This window comes from Podarcis filfolensis (genome assembly GCF_964270895.1).
Source record: "Podarcis filfolensis genome assembly, chromosome: 11".
Taxonomy (NCBI): domain Eukaryota; kingdom Metazoa; phylum Chordata; class Lepidosauria; order Squamata; family Lacertidae; genus Podarcis; species Podarcis filfolensis.
In genome coordinates this window covers 3,544,596-3,562,276 of record NC_139613.1, presented here as the reverse complement: position 1 = coordinate 3,562,276, position 17,681 = coordinate 3,544,596, and the positions used below count along the sequence as shown (strand labels likewise).

Here is a 17,681-nt window from a genome sequence, read left to right as displayed (position 1 = left end):
AAGCAAGTTGAGATTCTTCTTCAGAAGGCACCACATTCTGTGAGCCTTCTGTCCTCTTACAGAATTGTGGCATCCATGCCAGCAACTTAGTAATAGCTTCCTTTTTTCCAGACAACCCAATGCCGCTTGGCTGGATCACCATCAACAGCATCTCCAAGCTAAACCGAGTCAGAGCGTCACCCTCTATGCCTTGCCCAATGCCCCCACGCTGGCTGACTTGGAGGACACCGACGAGGCTTAAAAACCTCCAAGGAAGCAGGGTGCTGTTGAGCTCCCGTCTTGCTTGCGGGTTTCCCACTGGGTCATTGGTTGGCCCCTGTGGAAAGGGGATGCTGGACTAGAAGGCTCCCGAGCACATGGGATTTCCACGGGGTCTTCAGCTTTTAACTGCTTTTGCTTCTCTCCTTTCAGGACTTTTATCAGCAGACGGTCAACGCCTGCCTCAACATGCTCACCAGCTTGCTGTCGGAGGCCCCCTCTCTGGAGGCGCTGCAGGATATATTAGTGGTAAGGGAGCCCCCAAGATGTCAGAGCAGGGGGAAGCAGCAGATCCTGTTGAAATGATTGCACGGGGGGCGTCTGTGGCCAACTCACTGGTTGTGGATGCTGATGGTGAACTGGGCCTCTGTTCTGCTAGGAAGGCTTGTGCAAGGCACACATCCGTTTCCTTTCAAAGATATGTCCTCTGCTGATGGCATTAGGGGAAGGGCCGTGGCTCAGGGGTAGAGCTTCTGTTTTGCATGCTCAGGGGCCCAGGTTCAATCCTCAGCATCTCCAGGTGGGGCTGGGAAAAGACTCTCCGTCTGAAACCCCGAAGGGCCAGCTTCCCATCATTACCTGTGGCCAACACCAAGGTTGGTGGATCAATGGCTGGGCTTGGTCTAAGGATCTTCCTGCATTCCAGGACTATGGCTGTGGTGAGGTGTATGTTGTATTATTGTAATTATCACACACACATATGACAGATCGCAGGGCGGTTCACAACATGAAAATACAAAATGAGAACACAAAATACACAATAAAACAAAAACAAACCAAGAGCCCATTAATTTCTAATTCTATTAATGTTCAATGCGTTTCATTTAATGGCTTCTTTTTTCTATATCTCAAGTTGTTCTTAATTTTGTTTATAAGCTGCCTGGAGTCCCTGTCAGGGAAAAAGGTGGGGTATAAAACAACCACACCACCACCAACAACAACAAAGTAGAACAAATTGCAGCAAACTTTCTCCTTTACAAAACAACCACTTTTTGCAATTTGTCCCCTCTGTGGTCCCAGCATGATTGATCAAGCCAGTAGCCGAAGCTTTGTGAATTTGCAAACCCGGATTAATGGTTGTCCTTCCATGTGATGATGATGATTTCTCTCCCGCAGCACACAAATGGCTGGATTGACTCCACAAAAATCTATGAGCGTGAAAGAGCTGTCAAGAGCACCACCTTTTTAATGAAATATGTTTCCGAGCATTTGGACTTTGATGTGAGTGACCAAGGCTTAACGCTGCAATTTCATATTTGATTTTTTAAAAATGTATTAAATTTCCATACTGCTCTTCATCTGAAGATCACAGGGTGGTTTACAATATAAAAACACAGGAATACAATAACAGATCATTCCGATTAGATATAGCAAATGGGTCTTTGGCAATAGGCTTTTCGTTTTCGTTTTTAACTTGTTTTTAACTTGTTGGATTTTCTCCGGAAAGGGTAAGTCTAGATTCAATGGAGGTAGGTTACAGGATGGGATACAGGCTAGCATTTATACTGACCCATTTAGCATTTATGCTGTGTAAGACACTGTGGTGTAGTAGTTAGAGTGTTGGTCTGAGACCTGGGAGTGACTGCCTCTTGGCCTAGCCTACCTCTCAGGACTGTTGTGGGGATTAAATGAGGAGGAGGAGGAGGAGGAGGACCACCTTGATCTCCCTGCAGAAAAACCTGAGAGGTAAATGCAATAAAATAAATAAATAATAAAATTAAAACTTGCATATGCTGCGTGCCTCGAGGGAAGTGGTTCATAAGTGAATACAATAATAACTGGTACTAATCAGCACCGATCCCGCATGAAAAACCCTTCTGGAAGTATATTCAGGGCAGAATCAGGCTAATCGGTCTAACCCTCGAGCAAATATGAGGGTTGTGTGTGGAAATTCCCTTCCTGACCTACGTAGATCATAAGAACAGAAGAATCGCTTTGCTGGGTTTGCCAAGAAACCCATTTGGTTCATCTTGCTATTTCCAACTTCAGACAGAGGGATGCCTCTTGGAAAATTTCAGCCAGGGTGTTAAATTGATTCTGCATCTGTGCATGAGATATATAATAACATAGCAAGTTAGCATCTCTCCCTCTTTCCCTCTGGTTTAACAATACTCCCATAGATGTTCTCAGTGATCAAGCTGGGATATATGAGTTCCTGACATCCTGAGGCAGCCTGGACGTAAGATGGTCAGGTCTTTGTTAATGAATAGAAGAACCTTGAAGCTGCCTCAGAAATAGATGGGCCTCCAATGCAGCTGTTTTAACAATGGTGTCCCATGTTCTCAGCCCGAGGCCCCCACCAGCAATCTGGCCACAGCATTCTGCATGAGCTGGAGCCTGTGAAGCAGATCCAAGGGCAGATCCCCTAGAATACATTGCAGTAATCCAGCCTTGAGGTTCCCAAAATATGGACTGCAGTGGTCAGGCTATCCCTGTCTAGGAAGAGCCATAGTTTGCCAACCAGTCCAAGCTGGTAAAAGGCACGCCTAGCCCTAGAGGATATTAGGGCCTCTAGTTGCCAAGATGTATCTAGACAGGTAAGAAGAGACTTGGTCTACCCAGGATTCAAGCATGTTGCTTTTATGAATTGTGCATTTCTGTATACCTTTTCCCGTAATGTCTGTGTTTTGTTGTGGTGGTTTGGAGAACTGCATTGCCAAATTTGTGGAAGCGAGGATTTTGAATGAAAACCTGTGTCTTGGTTGGCGTATTGCTTTGGAAAGTTCAGGTGTGAACTAGATGAATTTTCCCCTGCTCCCCAAAGCGGTGTGGCATGGCCAACCCAGGGGAAGGTGCCAGTCAGTGCTATTTTTCTAGAAAAAGCGGTGCCAGGACTCACCATGAACTCACCTCCCTCATTCTCATGTAATGACAATAGCGCCCACCTGAGAGGTGCCAGAACTGAGTCCCAGTGAGTTCTGGCTGGGAAAAAGGCCCTCTTGCCCTGTGCCCCTCTGCCACCTTTGCCGACTGAAAGCATGCCAGACGGTTTTCTCTTGCTGGGCTCTGTGGGACGAGGGCTGACTGTGCATCTCTCTCTCTCTCTCTCTCTCTCTCTCTCTCTCTCTCTCTCTCTCTCCACCTCCTAGATATCCCAGGATTTCCCCCTTCTTGGACAGCTGGTGGCGCTCTTGTCCCTTCACCTCGCAGACAATGTGAAGGAGATTGGCCTGCAGTCAGCGGAGGCCTTGTACCATCTCCATTACATCATGATAGCCAAAATGGGTGAGGGGGATGCTGGGAAAGGGCGTGTTTCTTGTAAGCCGCAGGGTGGGAGATCTGCAGCCCTCCAGAGGCTGCTCCAACTCCCATCATCCCTGAGTGTTGCCCATGCTGGCTGCTGCTGGGGGTGATGGGAGCTCAGGACAGCCAGAATTCGTGCCAGGGCTGGCGTAACACAAACACCCCATTGACCAGAGACGAGAGGTCAGTCTGAGGGGAGGGATTCACTGCTGAAGAACACAAGAAAAGCCTTCTGGATCAGACCAGTGGCCCACCCCAGTCCAGCATCCTTTTCCCACAGGGGTTGACCAGATGCCTGTGGGAAACCAGCAAGCAGAATTCGAACTCAAGAGCTCTTTCTTCTCCTGCGCTTTGCTGCCTCTGACTGTGGAGGCCCAGCATAGCCATCCTGGCTAATAGCCATGGGTAGCCTTCTCTTCCATGAATTTGAAAGCCATCTTGGTCCGTGGCCATCAGTGCCTCCTGTGGCAGGGAGTTCCAGAGTTTAGCTGTGCACTGCATGAAGAAGGACCATCCTGAAACTTCAGTTTCATTGGAGGTCCAGGAGTCTCGTGTTAAGAGGGAAAGAGAGAAAGCTTTCTCTCTCTCCACTTTCCCCTTGCCATACAGTGTGTCTCCTTTTCCTCACCATTTTTGTAAACAGAAAACCCCCCAAATGCTGCAACCATAGAGCTCTGCAACCACCCCAGTCCTTTTGGTTGCCCCCTTCTGAACCTTTCCTAGTTCTGAATTATAATTTTTGAGGTGAAATTGAGAATCTTTTTGTGGGTCACAGTGGGGAAACTGGAGGGTTTGTGCAGGGAGCACTAATGCTGTGTTCTTTCGCATGCATATCCCCATCCCTGACCCCGTTTAGCTAAGAAGGTGGAGATGAGGCATAAGAACAGGAAAGGCAACGTGGTCAAATGGTTCCGAGAAGACTTCTTCATCCCTGGGCCCGCCATCTTCTACACCGACGTCTCGAAGGTGGCCAAGGTAGGTGTGGCTTTTTGGACTGTTTCTTGCTAAGACCGCCGCCAGCTCTCAGTTAGCAGAGGTCCGTCTATTCGGGCAAATGGGACCCCACCAACCTCCTCAGGCAGCCCACGCCTTCTAGGGGATGAGGGAGAGATTCAGAGCAGTTCACATTTAAAGCCAAAGCTATCAAATCCAGGCTTCCTGAAACAATATGAGAACAGAAACATAACCCGCCTTTGAAATTCACACATCCTTGAATTTTTCAGTGCCATTTCCCGGCCAAACAGTGTATACAAAAAGGATTGTGCAAGCTAAAAGTATCCAGAAAATGAATATATTAGTGTTAATAACATATGGAAATGCATTGTGTTAGAATAAATCCTTCGAAGACAAGTGCCCGTTGGTCTAAACTGCATGCCAAATTCTGCTTACCGTATTTTTCGCTCTATAACACGCACCAGACCATAACACGCACGTAGTTTTTAGAGGAGGAAAACAAGAAAAAAAATATTCTAAACGAAATAGTGGATATATGATTTTTGTGGTTCATGCTGTGGCCACAGACATGTGATCTGACAGTGAGTTTGGAGTAGCCCAATGCAAAAATCCTGAGGATCCATGTGGATCCATGCTTTGTAACCACAGAGGAGGGAAGGAAGGGGAACCATGGATCCTCTGCTCACGACTGCAGCAGATCCCCCCCGCCACCCGCAGGCATTCGCTCCATAACACGCACAGACATTTCCCCTTACTTTCTAGGAGGAAAAAAGTGAGTGTTATGGTGCAAAAAATACGGTATTTTAAAAGGTCACATTACACAAAACATTAGATAGATGATAGATAGATAGATAGATAGATAGATAGATAGATAGATAGATCCCAACCCCAAACTACTCAGGCGCTGCCACAAATGTGAGCCCTGGCTAGAGACCGTATGCATTACAAGCTGTAACCTGCCAGGCCAAGGTATCCTGCAGGAGAACTGTGAAGTAGCCCTAGCTGTGCATCTGCGGTGAGGAGAGCTGCTTCCCTGCATGTCTGGTCTTTGCTGGATCGAGGAGAGGCAGTGTGGTGCAGTGGCTAGAGAGTCTGACCAGGCGCTGGGAGACCTAGGGTTCAGATCCCCACTCAGCCAGGAAACTCATGGGGTCAGTCACGGTCTCTCGGTCTAAACTACCTCATGAGGATAAAATGGGGAGGAGAGAGAACCGTGCATTGCCACCTTGGGCAGAAAAAGAGTATGAAAAGTTGACTCATTTGGTGCCCATTTCATGAGGCACTGCCAAGCCAATGGACTATGCCAGGCTTCCTCAACCTCGGCCCTCAATATGTTTTTGGCCTACAACTCCCATGATCCCTAGCTAGCAGGACCAGTGGTCAGGGATGCTGGGAATTGTAGTCTCAAAACATCTGGAGGGCCGGGGTTGAGGAAGCTTGGACTATGCTAACATTGTGGTGGATGTTTTTGACATATATTAAGAAATAAACACACAGCCTGCAGGTTCCCACCAAATCTGACTTCGTTTGGCATTGATTGATTATATAACTTCTAGCCACTAACATGACGGGAAATCTGATGAGTTTGTGCTGGGCAAGAAATTGCATTGGCAAAGTATAATATAGTTGGATTAGACCTAACCACAAAAGTTTTGTTTCTGTACGCTTGGACTTGAACAGAAACTGTGTTTCTTTCTCTCTCTAACACCTGGCATTAATTTATCTAGCAATGCCAAGACGAAATGAATTGTCACAGTAGGGCGTGCTGAATTTTTCAGCTTTCAAATTCAGAAAGCGAGGGGTGCTAAAAAGTTGTAACATGACCTAGGAATTCAGATGTTGTTTGGGTGATATGAATATGATTTGCTTTTGCTTGGTCAGTGAAATGAGTGTAAAATTGCATAGAAATCATTACAAACGATTGCTAGGAACTTAGTTATTTTTATTTCAGTATTAATGTAATTACCTTACATCTTCAGAAGTTAAAATTCTTGGGTTTTTCCGAAAGCAGTTTTTTCTGCTTCTTCATCAGACATAGACTTACCATGCTAAATGTTGTTCAGTCACAAAAATAATAGCAGATTTTAATTCCTCAAACCCAAAAACATATTTTAAACATATTTCACCCCCTAAAATGGCATGCGCTACCCAGGGAGCCCAGCTCACTTCCCAGGCTGCTTTTCTTTGCCATTGCAACCCCATTGTTTTACAATTCTCCTGTCCTGTCCATCAGCCCCCTCCAGATCTTGTTGGACTACAACTCCCATCAGCCAAAGTCAGCAGGGCCAATGGTAAGGGGGGGGGGGTCTGTGTGTGTCAATCCTCCTCATCTCCGCATCAAAAAACAGCCAGTCCTGGAAACCTCTTCCACGTAAACAATACTGAGCTCAGCAACCTGATGGACCTAACTGTTCCAGGCAGCTCCTTCTGGCCTTATCATGAGAGGCATTCGCTCCTGACAAGATGTAGCCCTGTCCCTCTTTTGAATTTATCTCTTTAAATATCTATGTGTGGTTTATAACCTTGTTCTTAGGGCAACTTACAAGAGGAGGGAGCGATGGCCACCAACTTGGATGGCTTTGAAAGAGGATTGGCACACAATGGCTCTGCTCTGCCTCCACAGTTGGAGGCAGAAATGCATTTGAGCACCAGTTGCAGGAAACCACAGGAGGGAACCAGGCTCTTGTGCTCGGGTCCCACTTATGGGTTTCCTGTTGACGCATCTGGTTGTCCATTGTGAGAACAGGACGCAGGACATTGGCCTGATCCAGGAGGACTCTGCTGTGGTTCTCATGTTCCTTCTTCCATTGCAGCTCTCCTGGACCTTCAGGGTGACTTGGACGTGGCTGTCTCAAACGCTGCGGTGGCGGCCAGCGAGGAGGTTTTTAGACGCTGCAGCGGTCGTATCAATCCAAAGATGGTACCCAGCCAACATCTCCTGTCCATGCTAAAAAACAACATGGCAAGGCAGTGAGACCGAGAATTGGCATGCCCAGAAGATCTTCAGAAAAGGCAGGCAAGCAGGAGCAGTGCTTCTTGCTTTCCCAGTACCACAAAGAGCAGCTGCAGGGCAGCTGGGCTTCCATTTGAATTGAGAGCACTTGTAGAGAACTTAATGAAGATTCTAGACATTGCTTTCTGTGTGGTCTGCCTTTCTCTCTAGGAATCAACCTTTACGCTTCAACTTTTCCCTTTCCAAATGCCATTGTTTTTATATGATGATTTTCTCTCCCCTGTCCCCTCCATCCAATGGAGAGCTGATCACACTCAGAAGGGTAGCATCCCTTACACATGCCTGCATACACAGAGTATACCTAAATTCCTCCAAGAAAAAAAAGGAAAGGGAAAACATTGGGGGCTGGGAAGGGGTCTTGAGACAGCTACATGCTTCAGTCATTTTCAGTAATATCTGTCAATTTGAGTATACATTGTCAGTCTGCTGCAAATTAAGGTTCAGAATATTTAGGACTCTGAGACCGATTGATTGATTGATTGATTGATTGATTGCAACAGTTCCTCTTCGAAACACCCTTGTGTTTTCCTGGTCAGTTTTAATCTTAACCTCATACCTGTCTGTGCCACTCAGGAAACAAGCTGGGATGCAATAGCGGCTTAGGAAATGAAGCAGTGGGAGATGATTTTACTTTTTAGAGTTCCAGAGGAAGAGGAGGAGAATGTAAAAGAGTATTTAATTAACACATTGTCTGAATGGTTAGGGATACAGGAGGAGGAGCTGGATGGTTCAATTGACAGGATCTATCACGTTAATTCAAATTTTGCAAAGATTAGGAAATTACCAGGAGACAGATGGTTTTTAATTCAAGATCAATTAAAGACAGAATAATACAAACCAACTACCAAAACAGATTACAAATTGGAGGAAATAATATTATCATTCTGAAGGAAATTCCAGCCTGTCTTCTTTAAAAAAAATGCATAAACTATAACTTTTGAACAGATGCCCTCGAGAAACAGTAAAATACCTTATAGATGAGAAGTCCAAGAAGGAATTTCTTTTACATACAAAAATGAGAAACAGAGATGCAGAGACGTGGACGAGGCACAGAAGTTTTGGAGGAGATATAAAAAAGAGGAAAAGCTAAACCAATGGTAGGGGGACAGGGAGCAACAGGAGGTGAGGAAGAGGAAACGTCCAAAGATATTACAGGTATTCAAGAAGAGAGAAACAAGATTCTAATTAAAAGATAAATATCAGAATTGCTGATCTCAAGATATTAATTTGGAATGTAAATGTTTTAAATAGTAAAACAAAAAGGAATAAAAGTGAACATGCAAACTTAAAACAAAATTTGGATATACTTTGCCTACAAGAAACTCATGTGGCTAAAAGACATAGAAAAGTGTTGCTAAATAAAAGAATTGGAATGGAATTTATAACCAACCTCAAATAAAACAAAGAAAAGAGGAGTGGTATTATACATTAAATCTAAGTTAGACCCAAAACAAGTATTTAAGGATGATCAAGGGAAGATGATAGTGGTACAAATCACATCACAAGGTGAGAAGATGATAGTAATCCATCTCAAGATGAGCATCTAACCTCTCATTGGCTCAGCCCCTGACCAACAGCAATTCCAGCCCATCACAGACCCCTGGGCGTTTTCAGAACTTCTGTAGCCTCCCTTGAATTTGAAGGAAAAGGATTGAGTTGTATATCATCAGTATACTGATGACTCTGCCCCCCAAATCTCCAGATAACCTCCCTCAGCAGTTCCATGCAGATGTTCAAAAGCATGCCAGATGTAGCTGGTGAGCTGTATTTAGTCTGATGGGCCACAAATTGTGTGTAGAATCTTAGAGTTGGAGTCCTGCCCTCTCTGTAGAACCGCCTCCTCTCTGAATTGTGGCAGTCAGCACTTGCTGCTTGTGCTGCAACTTGTACCGCCATTTTATTTTTTTTAACTGAGCTTTCCATTGACCTAGCAGCTGAATTGTAATTTTATTGTACCTCTGTTTTCCTGTACCCCAGCCTTGTTGCTGGCAATGAAGTGGGGTAGAGAAATATTTTAATAAATAGAAATAAATATTAATAAACATGAAAGAGGTAGCCATAGAGCCTGGTAGTGCAAAACAGCACCTAATTTATCCTTCCTGCCAGAGGCAAGATCTACCACGCCCAAATTGCTCATGACAGATGTCTATCGGGCTGTTCACAATCCACCCTATTACATGCAATTAAACCCTTGCCTTAAAAAGAAAATCCAAAAGAGCAGCCAGGAATAATAATAACCAAGTTATAGGTGTGCCTGGAAAGCATTGCACATAAATCATCTTTGTAGAATCAGAATAATTAAAGGCTCATATTCCTCTCCAAAGGACTGTGAACTGGCTCTCCTTCATAGTCAACCAAATATTCCTCCCAAACTGAAGGCATCAGAGGTGGGTTATGCCAGCCGCTGTACACATAGAAGGTTCAGAATATAGGATATTTCACCACCCTTAGCTCACCTTGCTTCCCACGATTTTTTTGAGGCTCCCATTTTACAGATCGGAAGAACTGAGGCTAAGAATCAAGCCTCACAAGTTGCCCAAGGCTGATCCCCTCCGGAAATGATTTGACGGGTTCACAATGTGCACCCTAAATTCTGCTAAGCCTTCCATCCACAGCCAGGGACCTATTTCAGATCCTGGAGACCCGTGGCTCCACTAGAACTTGTGTGGTTGGCAAAGCTGGGCATCTCTGGAGGAGCATAGAATACTGACTTACACAGAGTTAGACTAGGTAGCTCAGTTTTGTAAACCCTGACTGGTAGCAGCTCTTCATTGGGTAATTTCAGAATTTCCCATCCCTGTCTGCAGACTGGAGCTCTGGTTTTTGGCATGCAAAGCAGATCAGTCAGCCAATCAGTCAAATTTAGAAACCATCAGCCATCGGGAAAATACAAACAGCACAGAAGTGCATTTTGCCACAGGAGATCCCCAGAAACAGGACCTACCCCCTCCATGTTGTACACTGAAATTCTGTCTGATCCATTGACTAAGGTGAACATGGAAGCTTGCTATGTGGTGTATTTATCCCAGTCCATCAACAAAGAGCAGGATTATACAGAGAGCAATATAGCACACAATGAGCAATATTTTCCACCACTTCCTAGACACAGATACACAAACGATGATTTGCAGGTGCTTCCCACCCAAATTATTTTTCGCTCCATAAGACGCACCTGACCATAAGACGCACCTAGTTTTTAGAGGAGGAAAACAAGAAAAAAACATATTCTGAGTGAAACAGTGGATGTATTATTTATGTGGTTCGTGCTGTGGCCACAGACATGCTACGTGATCTGATGGTGAATTTGGGGTGACCCAATGCAAAAATCCTGAGGATCCATGGGCTTTTACTTCCCCACTCTCAGGCAGCCTCCTTTATCTCTAGAGTCCCTTATGTCCCTCCCGATCCCTTGCCGATCAGCTGCTCAGCGGCTTTATTTCAACACCCCCTTCCCTCTTGTTTGCCCTAGTGTCTTTTCCTTAGCTGGAGCAGTTTTTTGCTGCTCCTTCTAATTTCTCTCCTCATTGCTTTAATCTTCCTGCCTTCTCTCCTTGCAAGTTTGCTGTCTTTACCTCCCCCCTCCCAGGCAGCCTCCTTTATCGCTAGAGTCCCTTACCTCCCCTCCCGATTGCTTGCTGATCAGCTGCTTGAAGCTTTGTTTCAACACCCCCTTCCCTCTTTCTAAAAAAAAAAAAAAAAGCACGATCTGCTTTTTGCCCCTGGACAATTCAGCTCCAGGGACCACGCATTCGCTCCATAATATGCACAGACATTTCCCCTTACTTTTTAGGAGCGAAAAATACGGTATGTTGTGGCCATCGTTTGAAATCTCAACACTGTAATTGCCTTCAGATTTCCCAAAATAAGAACAGAAGAAGAGTTTTCTGGATCAGGACAGTGACCTGTCAAGTCCACCATCTTATTTTCACAGTGAACAACCAGGTGCCCATGGGAAAGCTGCAAGCAGGGTGCGAGCCCAAGAGCAACGCCCCGCTCCTGTGATTTTGGCAACTGTCATTCAGAAGCCTTCAGAAACCGATCAGGACCGCCATACCGCAAGGACCTCCTCTCAGTGGCATAGCATGTGGGGCACAGGGGCGGTTGCCCCGGGTGGAAATTTGTTAGAGGTGTACAACTCCAACCCCGATGTTGCCTCAATACAGCTGCACGCTTCCATTGCTGGGCTCTGTTGAAAATGGCTTCTCCATGTGAACCAGGAAGTGACATCTCCAGACAACAGAACGACTCTTCTTATCTCTTTGGCTGCGATCTTCTGGGTGACGTGGACGCCGTTAGGCAATTGAACGTGCGTGTGTATCCCATCCATTTCCCTCCTTCCCACGCCGCCTCTGTGTGGCCCTGGGCACTGGCAACGCACGCTATGCCACTGCCGCCTCTCCCCATATATACCGACCCAGACTCTAGGATCATCCTCTGAGGCCCTTCTCTGTGTGCCACCACTATGGGAAACAGGATTCCAGGCCAGGCAAGGGCTTGGTGTGATGCAGCCAGGCTCTCTCTTTATGTTCCTACTTGCTGGCAGAGTGACAAGAGCAGAGGGAAGGTAGCAGAAGAAAGGAATGCAACAGAAGCACCTTGGTGTAGGAGTGTTGCCTGAGTGAAACAAACTTCTGTGACAGCTTCCCAGTCCGGTGCCAACCAACCCTCATCAGTCTGGATCAACATGCCTTGCAAGCATCTAGCTGTGACCAGCTTTTATATAAACGGAGTTTCCTTGCGGGGAAACAACTGCCAGGAATACCTCTCCCTGGGAGCCTTTGGCATTCAAACCTGGCACACGGATGGCATTGTTGAAAGAGCGCTCTGGGCAAAACAGAGAAGAACAACAACAGGGATGTCTTTTAGGAATGGCTGAGTGTTGTTTTGCGGCCTGTTTTAGGACTGTTTCTCACTTTCAAGGGATGCGGGTGGCGCTGTGGGTAAAACCTCAGTGCCTAGGACTTGCCAATCGCATGGTCGGCGGTTTGAATCCCCGCTACGGGGTGAGCTCCCGTCTTTCGGTCCCAGCTCCTGCCCACCTAGCAGTTCGAAAGCACCCCTAAGTGCAAGTAGATAAATAGGTACCGCTTTATAGCGGGAAGGTAAACGGCGTTTCCGTGCACTGCTCTGGTTCACCAGAAGCGGCTTAGTCCTGCTGGCCACATGACCCGGAAGCTGTACGCCGGCTCCCTCGGCCAATAAAGCGAGATGAGCGGCGCAACCCCAGAGTCAGTCACGACTGGACCTAATGGTCAGGGGTCCCTTTAGCTTTACCTTTGCCTTTGCCTTTACTCTTTGCCTTAATAGATTGAACCAGAGGGAGATGTTGGTTGTAGCTGGTGGCAAGAGGGCCACAGGGTTCTTTCCAATGAATAAACATGTCCCATACATGATGAGAAGCGATTTTTCATATCCAAAGCGCATGCCTGCAAACAACGTCACAAGGAGAATTCTAAGGAACAGGGAATCCCTTCCTGCCTTTGATTATCTGTGACACGATCCACCAAGAGCAGTTTAGTAGGCTGTCACTTCCTTGCACCCTGCATTGGGTCATGGGATTAGCAACTGTGAAGCTGGAGGTGGAGTCAATGGCTTCCTATCAGCAGCCCAGCATCAAGCAGTCCAGCCAGATGGAACTTTCAACAAGTTACGGCAATGCGTCATTTCTGAAGAAAAGCACTTTCCAACGTCACGCCCAAGTAAGACACACACACACGAAGATCAACAGATTGGGATAAATTATTGTTTTGAATTTCTGAGCCACTAATTAAAGACGTTCATTGATGCCTGTGAAATTTAATTTAATTTAATCTGTGAGGCATATGACATGACTGGCGCTGTGTTCGACCCACCCACTTGCTCCTCAGTTCCAGCGAAATTGCTAAACCACCGGCAACGAAAGGTTACAGGGAACTGAAATGTATCCGGTGGGAATATGAGCTGAAGCAGAAGTCACTGGAAATATGCCAGTATTTACAGGGTTTTTATGCAGTTGTCTATTACCGAGGTGGAGTAGGGAGCCATCCCAAGACATTTGGGTACTTGAGATGGAAAATCCAAGCAGCACCCATGAATTAGCATCCTGAGAGGGATCTGAACAGCTGACTAAGTCCCTTCTTGAACTTGGTGAGACTTAAAGGCATTTCATCTTGGCTGGATAATTCCCATTGTGGTTTCAGCAATGGGAAAACAGTGTTTCCTCACAACTGCCACACTACCATGGGAAAATATATCTTAATAACTGTGGTCTCCAGGGAGAAGTAGCAGGTGTAGGTACACCTCAATTTTTGCTTCTATAGGTAAACAGTTGCCATTTATTCCTATGTACCCATGGACTGACCAACCTTGTCAATAGATGGCCTACTCGCTAAAGATTGGTCACAAAAGGGAGGAAGGTCCTCTTTCTTCTTCTGAGGGCAGAGCTAGGGTCTCTCCCAACTTTATAATACTATGATTCTATGAAATGTCTTTGGTTGTCTGTGGAATGTGCAGATAGTGTCTCCCTGTTCTTGCTCGTCATGAATGCAGTTCCATGGAACAAGGGCAGCCATGCTGAAAGCTCTTCTGCAAGTTATCGTTGAACAGCCTTCTGATACCTTTTGAACTTGAAGAAGGAGCTCTTCGGAAGACAGCATCTCTCAAATCATGCTAGGAAGTAAAGTCCTCCTGGAACGCAAATGGCTGGAGGAATTTAGACCTGGTCCTAAGGAAACATTTCCCCTCCTTTCCCTTGCTGGATCCTGGCTGGTGGACAGGCTGTTGTCAGTGCAGCTAAGCTGGCTCAGAAACTAGGACAATTTCACCAAAAAAAGGAGAGGAGCACAGCATGGGTGATGTTAGGAGCTTTGACCTGATTAGCGAAGTGCCCCAGTAGGGTACCAAGGAGAGAGGAAGAAAGATGAAGCCATAACCTTTTCAGGAAGGTAAGGTGGGATATTGATGCAATAAATCAATGCTTGCGCTAAATAGTGATCATCAGAAACAACCTTTTCTTGCAGCAGAAAAGGAGGCATATTTGGAAGCTCATCAAGAAAACCCCAAGGTAGGAAATGTGGGGAGTATTCCAATGGCAGCTGACTAAAAAGGTCCATGGAAAGAATTTTTTTATTTGAGAGATAATAAATAATGGGTTTTCTATTGCGCTGCAAGCTATGGGGGAAAGGTGCCAAATTGGCTGACGAGCAAAGGCATCCGTACACCGTGGGGAACACCTTGCCCTAACATCTGCCATTCCATTACCTCCTGACAACATTGAAAGTTGAAGACTTTTCTATGCACAAAGATGGAAAGACGTATCATTAGTAGCAATGGAGGAAGGGCTGTTAAAGTGACTGGATTTAGGTGAGATGTTGAAGCTGACAACTTTAATCAGAGAAAAGCCATTGTCAACATTTTCTAAAGACTGGAAACTTCTTATGGACTTTTTGCGTGAAAAAGAAAAGGAACTCATGATGTTTGGGTTTGAGGATTGGAGATAATGTTGGTTTATAGAAAGCGGTTTCATGGGGTGTTATTTTGGAGTGGATGTGTTGACTAATTTCTATATATACAGTAGCTGACAGATAAAGAATTAAAAGCTCTCTTTTTCTGTTATTTTTCCTTCTTCCTATTTTTTCCCTTTGTCCTTTATCTTCTCTCTCTCTCTCTTTCTCTCTCTCTGCTTGCTTTGTGTTCTTATGTAGATTAGCCTTTTAGTTTTGATAGAAAGAAATTTGACAGTAATCTTTATATTCCTAATAAATAAATAAATAAATAAAATTGTCCAGTAGCACCTTAGAGACCAACTAGGTTTGTTCTGGGTATAAGCTTTTGTGTGCATGCACACTTCTTCAGATACAGCTGTACCTCGGGTTAAGAACTTAATTTGTTCCGGAGGTCCGTTCTTAACCTGAAACTGTTCTTAACCTGAGGTACCACTTTAACTAATGGGGCCTCCTGCTGCTGCTGTGCCACCACTGCACGATTTCTGTTCTCATCCTGAAGCAAAGTTCTTAGCCCAAAGTAATATTTCTGGGTTAGCGGAGTCTGTAACCTGAGGCGTATGTAACCTGAAGCATATGTAACCCGAGGTACCACTGTGCTCTGAAATATTGGATTTTTGTCTCATTACACATGCTAAAGCTAATTTTGGTCCTCTGCATACTATCCCTTGCTTTTTCCTGTAGGACAGATTGCAGTCATTAACAGTCGTCAACAGGTTTACTATACCCATTGAGTCGATCACCCATCTCCTACTATCCTTCTGAGAAATACCCCACCCTCCCACTATATATTAGGGTCTGGTGACTTCTGTTTCAGAGTATCTGAAGAAGTGTGCATGCACACAAAAGCTTATACCCAGAACAAACTTGGTTGGTCTCTAAGTTGCTACTGGACAATTTTTTATTTTTTTAATTTAATTTGACTGTGTCAGACCAACACGGCTAGCTACCTGAATCTTTGTATTCCTGTAGCTGAAAATCCTCTATAACCAGGCCTTTGGTCTTTAACTATCTGTGACCTTTTAGATGTGGAATGTTTTTTTAATGTATTTCTCATTCCTCTTGTACCTATGTGAAGTTTATTGTCTGTTTGTTTGGTTGGTTGTTTGGCTGTAAGTCGCTTTCGGTCACCCTGGGCAAGATTAAGCGACTAACAAATTTAAGTAGCAACAAAAACCCTTTGTGTCCCTTCCAACTCTACCATTCTACTCTATGGATCCTCAGTGGTTTTCAAGCAAGCGACATTCCAAGGTGTGCCAGTTCTCCCAAAGGCCACTGACAGGTGTCTGGCTCTCAGTCCCATCTAGGCTGCAAAGAAAGCAGTTCAGTGCCTGCATGAGTGCCATTGTTTCATGATCTCTTCCGTATGCATAGCTGCAGGTCACCACATACTCAGGTCATCTTGACAGTGTTGGGAAACACAGCTAAGAGTGCCATGTTGACCTGCGTGGGTGGACCGCGTGAGCCAAGTGTTGAACACTGGAATCCCTTGCTCTGCTGTGGATGATATCAGTCGGGAATGCAATTCCTGGATCATATGCCTGGGTCTCTGGAAATGAAAAAATGGCCTCCAGCAGCTGCATCAGTGTTTTCATTTCAAGTTGCTGCTCCTGGTATCATCAAAACATCGTCATCAAAGTCTTAACCTTTGTCCTGCCCTGTGTTCTTCACTTGCAGCACTGTTTCTTTTCTGCTGCAGTTCGGCTTCCATCAAAAACTACATTATTTGCCTCACTGTTCACTGGGGTGGAATTTTACCTAGTTCATTACATTATTCCACACCATTAAGTGTGAAGGCCATGCATTTCAGTCCAAAGGAAACGCAATACAAATTGCAAAGGGCAAAAACATGTCATAGATTAAGTACAGTATTGGATACAACTTTGTATTCTTTATTCGCAATGCCATCTTACAAAATAAGCACCCTGTATCTAAAGCTGCACATTTGCATAGCCAAATTATTATTATTATATTTGTATACTGCCCTTCATCCGAAGATCCCTGAGCAGTTCACGGCAGAAAAGTGCAAAAAAATGTGAATATAAAATATGCAATAATACAGAAATTAAAACAAGCCAATAACCTCCCCCCCCACACACACACAAATGTTAATCAGCAGCAGTATTTTGTGTTGTGTAGGCTCCTATGATATAAGTTATGGGCCCCCCATCATTTGAAGTTAGAGCTTAATAATTATTTCACTATTAATATACTTCTTAATTGTATTTCAGTTCAACAATTATTTGATAAAATACATATTTTGTTATGTGCAAATGGCTTTAGATACCTATGAGGTCCATAAATTATCATGTAGCATATATTCAACACAAAAAACAGTGGCAATTGGTTGTTGACAAAGGACAGCTGGGCATGTAAAGGGCCCCATCACCTTCAGTAGCTTAGGGGCCTCACCCAACCTCAATCCAGCCCTGCTCAGGACCCATGCACAGAATGTGCAACGGCACTTGCCGTGCCCCACCAAAGGCTGACACAATGAATTGCCACTTGCAGAAGGGCTTCTCCATCCCGACCAGTTCGGCACCACCCACCGATACAGGGCACCGATACAGGTGCCCCAGTCAGTCACCCACCAGTCTTCTCCCATCCCTTCCCATTGTGGGTGCATCACCTTCCATGAGCACCTAGCAGGAGCGGGTCTCCTCATTCTTCCAATCTTCCATCCAGTTCTCCACATTTCTGCAACGATTTCGTGAATTCCCGTAAACACTGAC

The 17,681-nt window shown here is 45.2% G+C and overlaps 1 protein-coding gene and 1 long non-coding RNA gene across 3 annotated transcripts; one reads left to right on the top strand and one right to left on the bottom strand.

Annotated features, from left to right (window-relative positions):
* Window positions 1–327: 327 nt before the first annotated feature.
* LOC310745280 (maestro heat-like repeat-containing protein family member 7) lies at window positions 328–4,864 on the top strand. Of its 2 annotated transcripts, XM_083577471.1 has the most exons (5): window positions 328–507; window positions 1,375–1,479; window positions 3,348–3,483; window positions 4,358–4,531; window positions 4,580–4,864. In XM_083577471.1, exons 1-4 carry the CDS (start codon window positions 448–450, stop codon window positions 4,507–4,509), a joined length of 453 nt encoding a protein of 150 aa, XP_083433597.1. In that variant the 5' UTR covers window positions 328–447; the 3' UTR covers window positions 4,510–4,531; window positions 4,580–4,864. The 2 variants fall into 2 exon arrangements, with proteins under 2 accessions (XP_083433597.1, XP_083433598.1); XM_083577472.1 differs by lacking the exon at window positions 1,375–1,479 and having other exon boundaries at window positions 330–507.
* A 2,193-nt stretch (window positions 4,865–7,057) lies between these two features.
* Window positions 7,058–12,381, bottom strand: LOC310744775. Its single transcript, XR_014539737.1, has 3 exons — window positions 11,523–12,381; window positions 9,017–9,098; window positions 7,058–7,402 (listed from the first exon to the last, which is right to left on the bottom strand). It is a non-coding gene; the product is annotated as an uncharacterized lncRNA (long non-coding RNA).
* Between the last annotated feature and the right edge of the window lie 5,300 nt (window positions 12,382–17,681).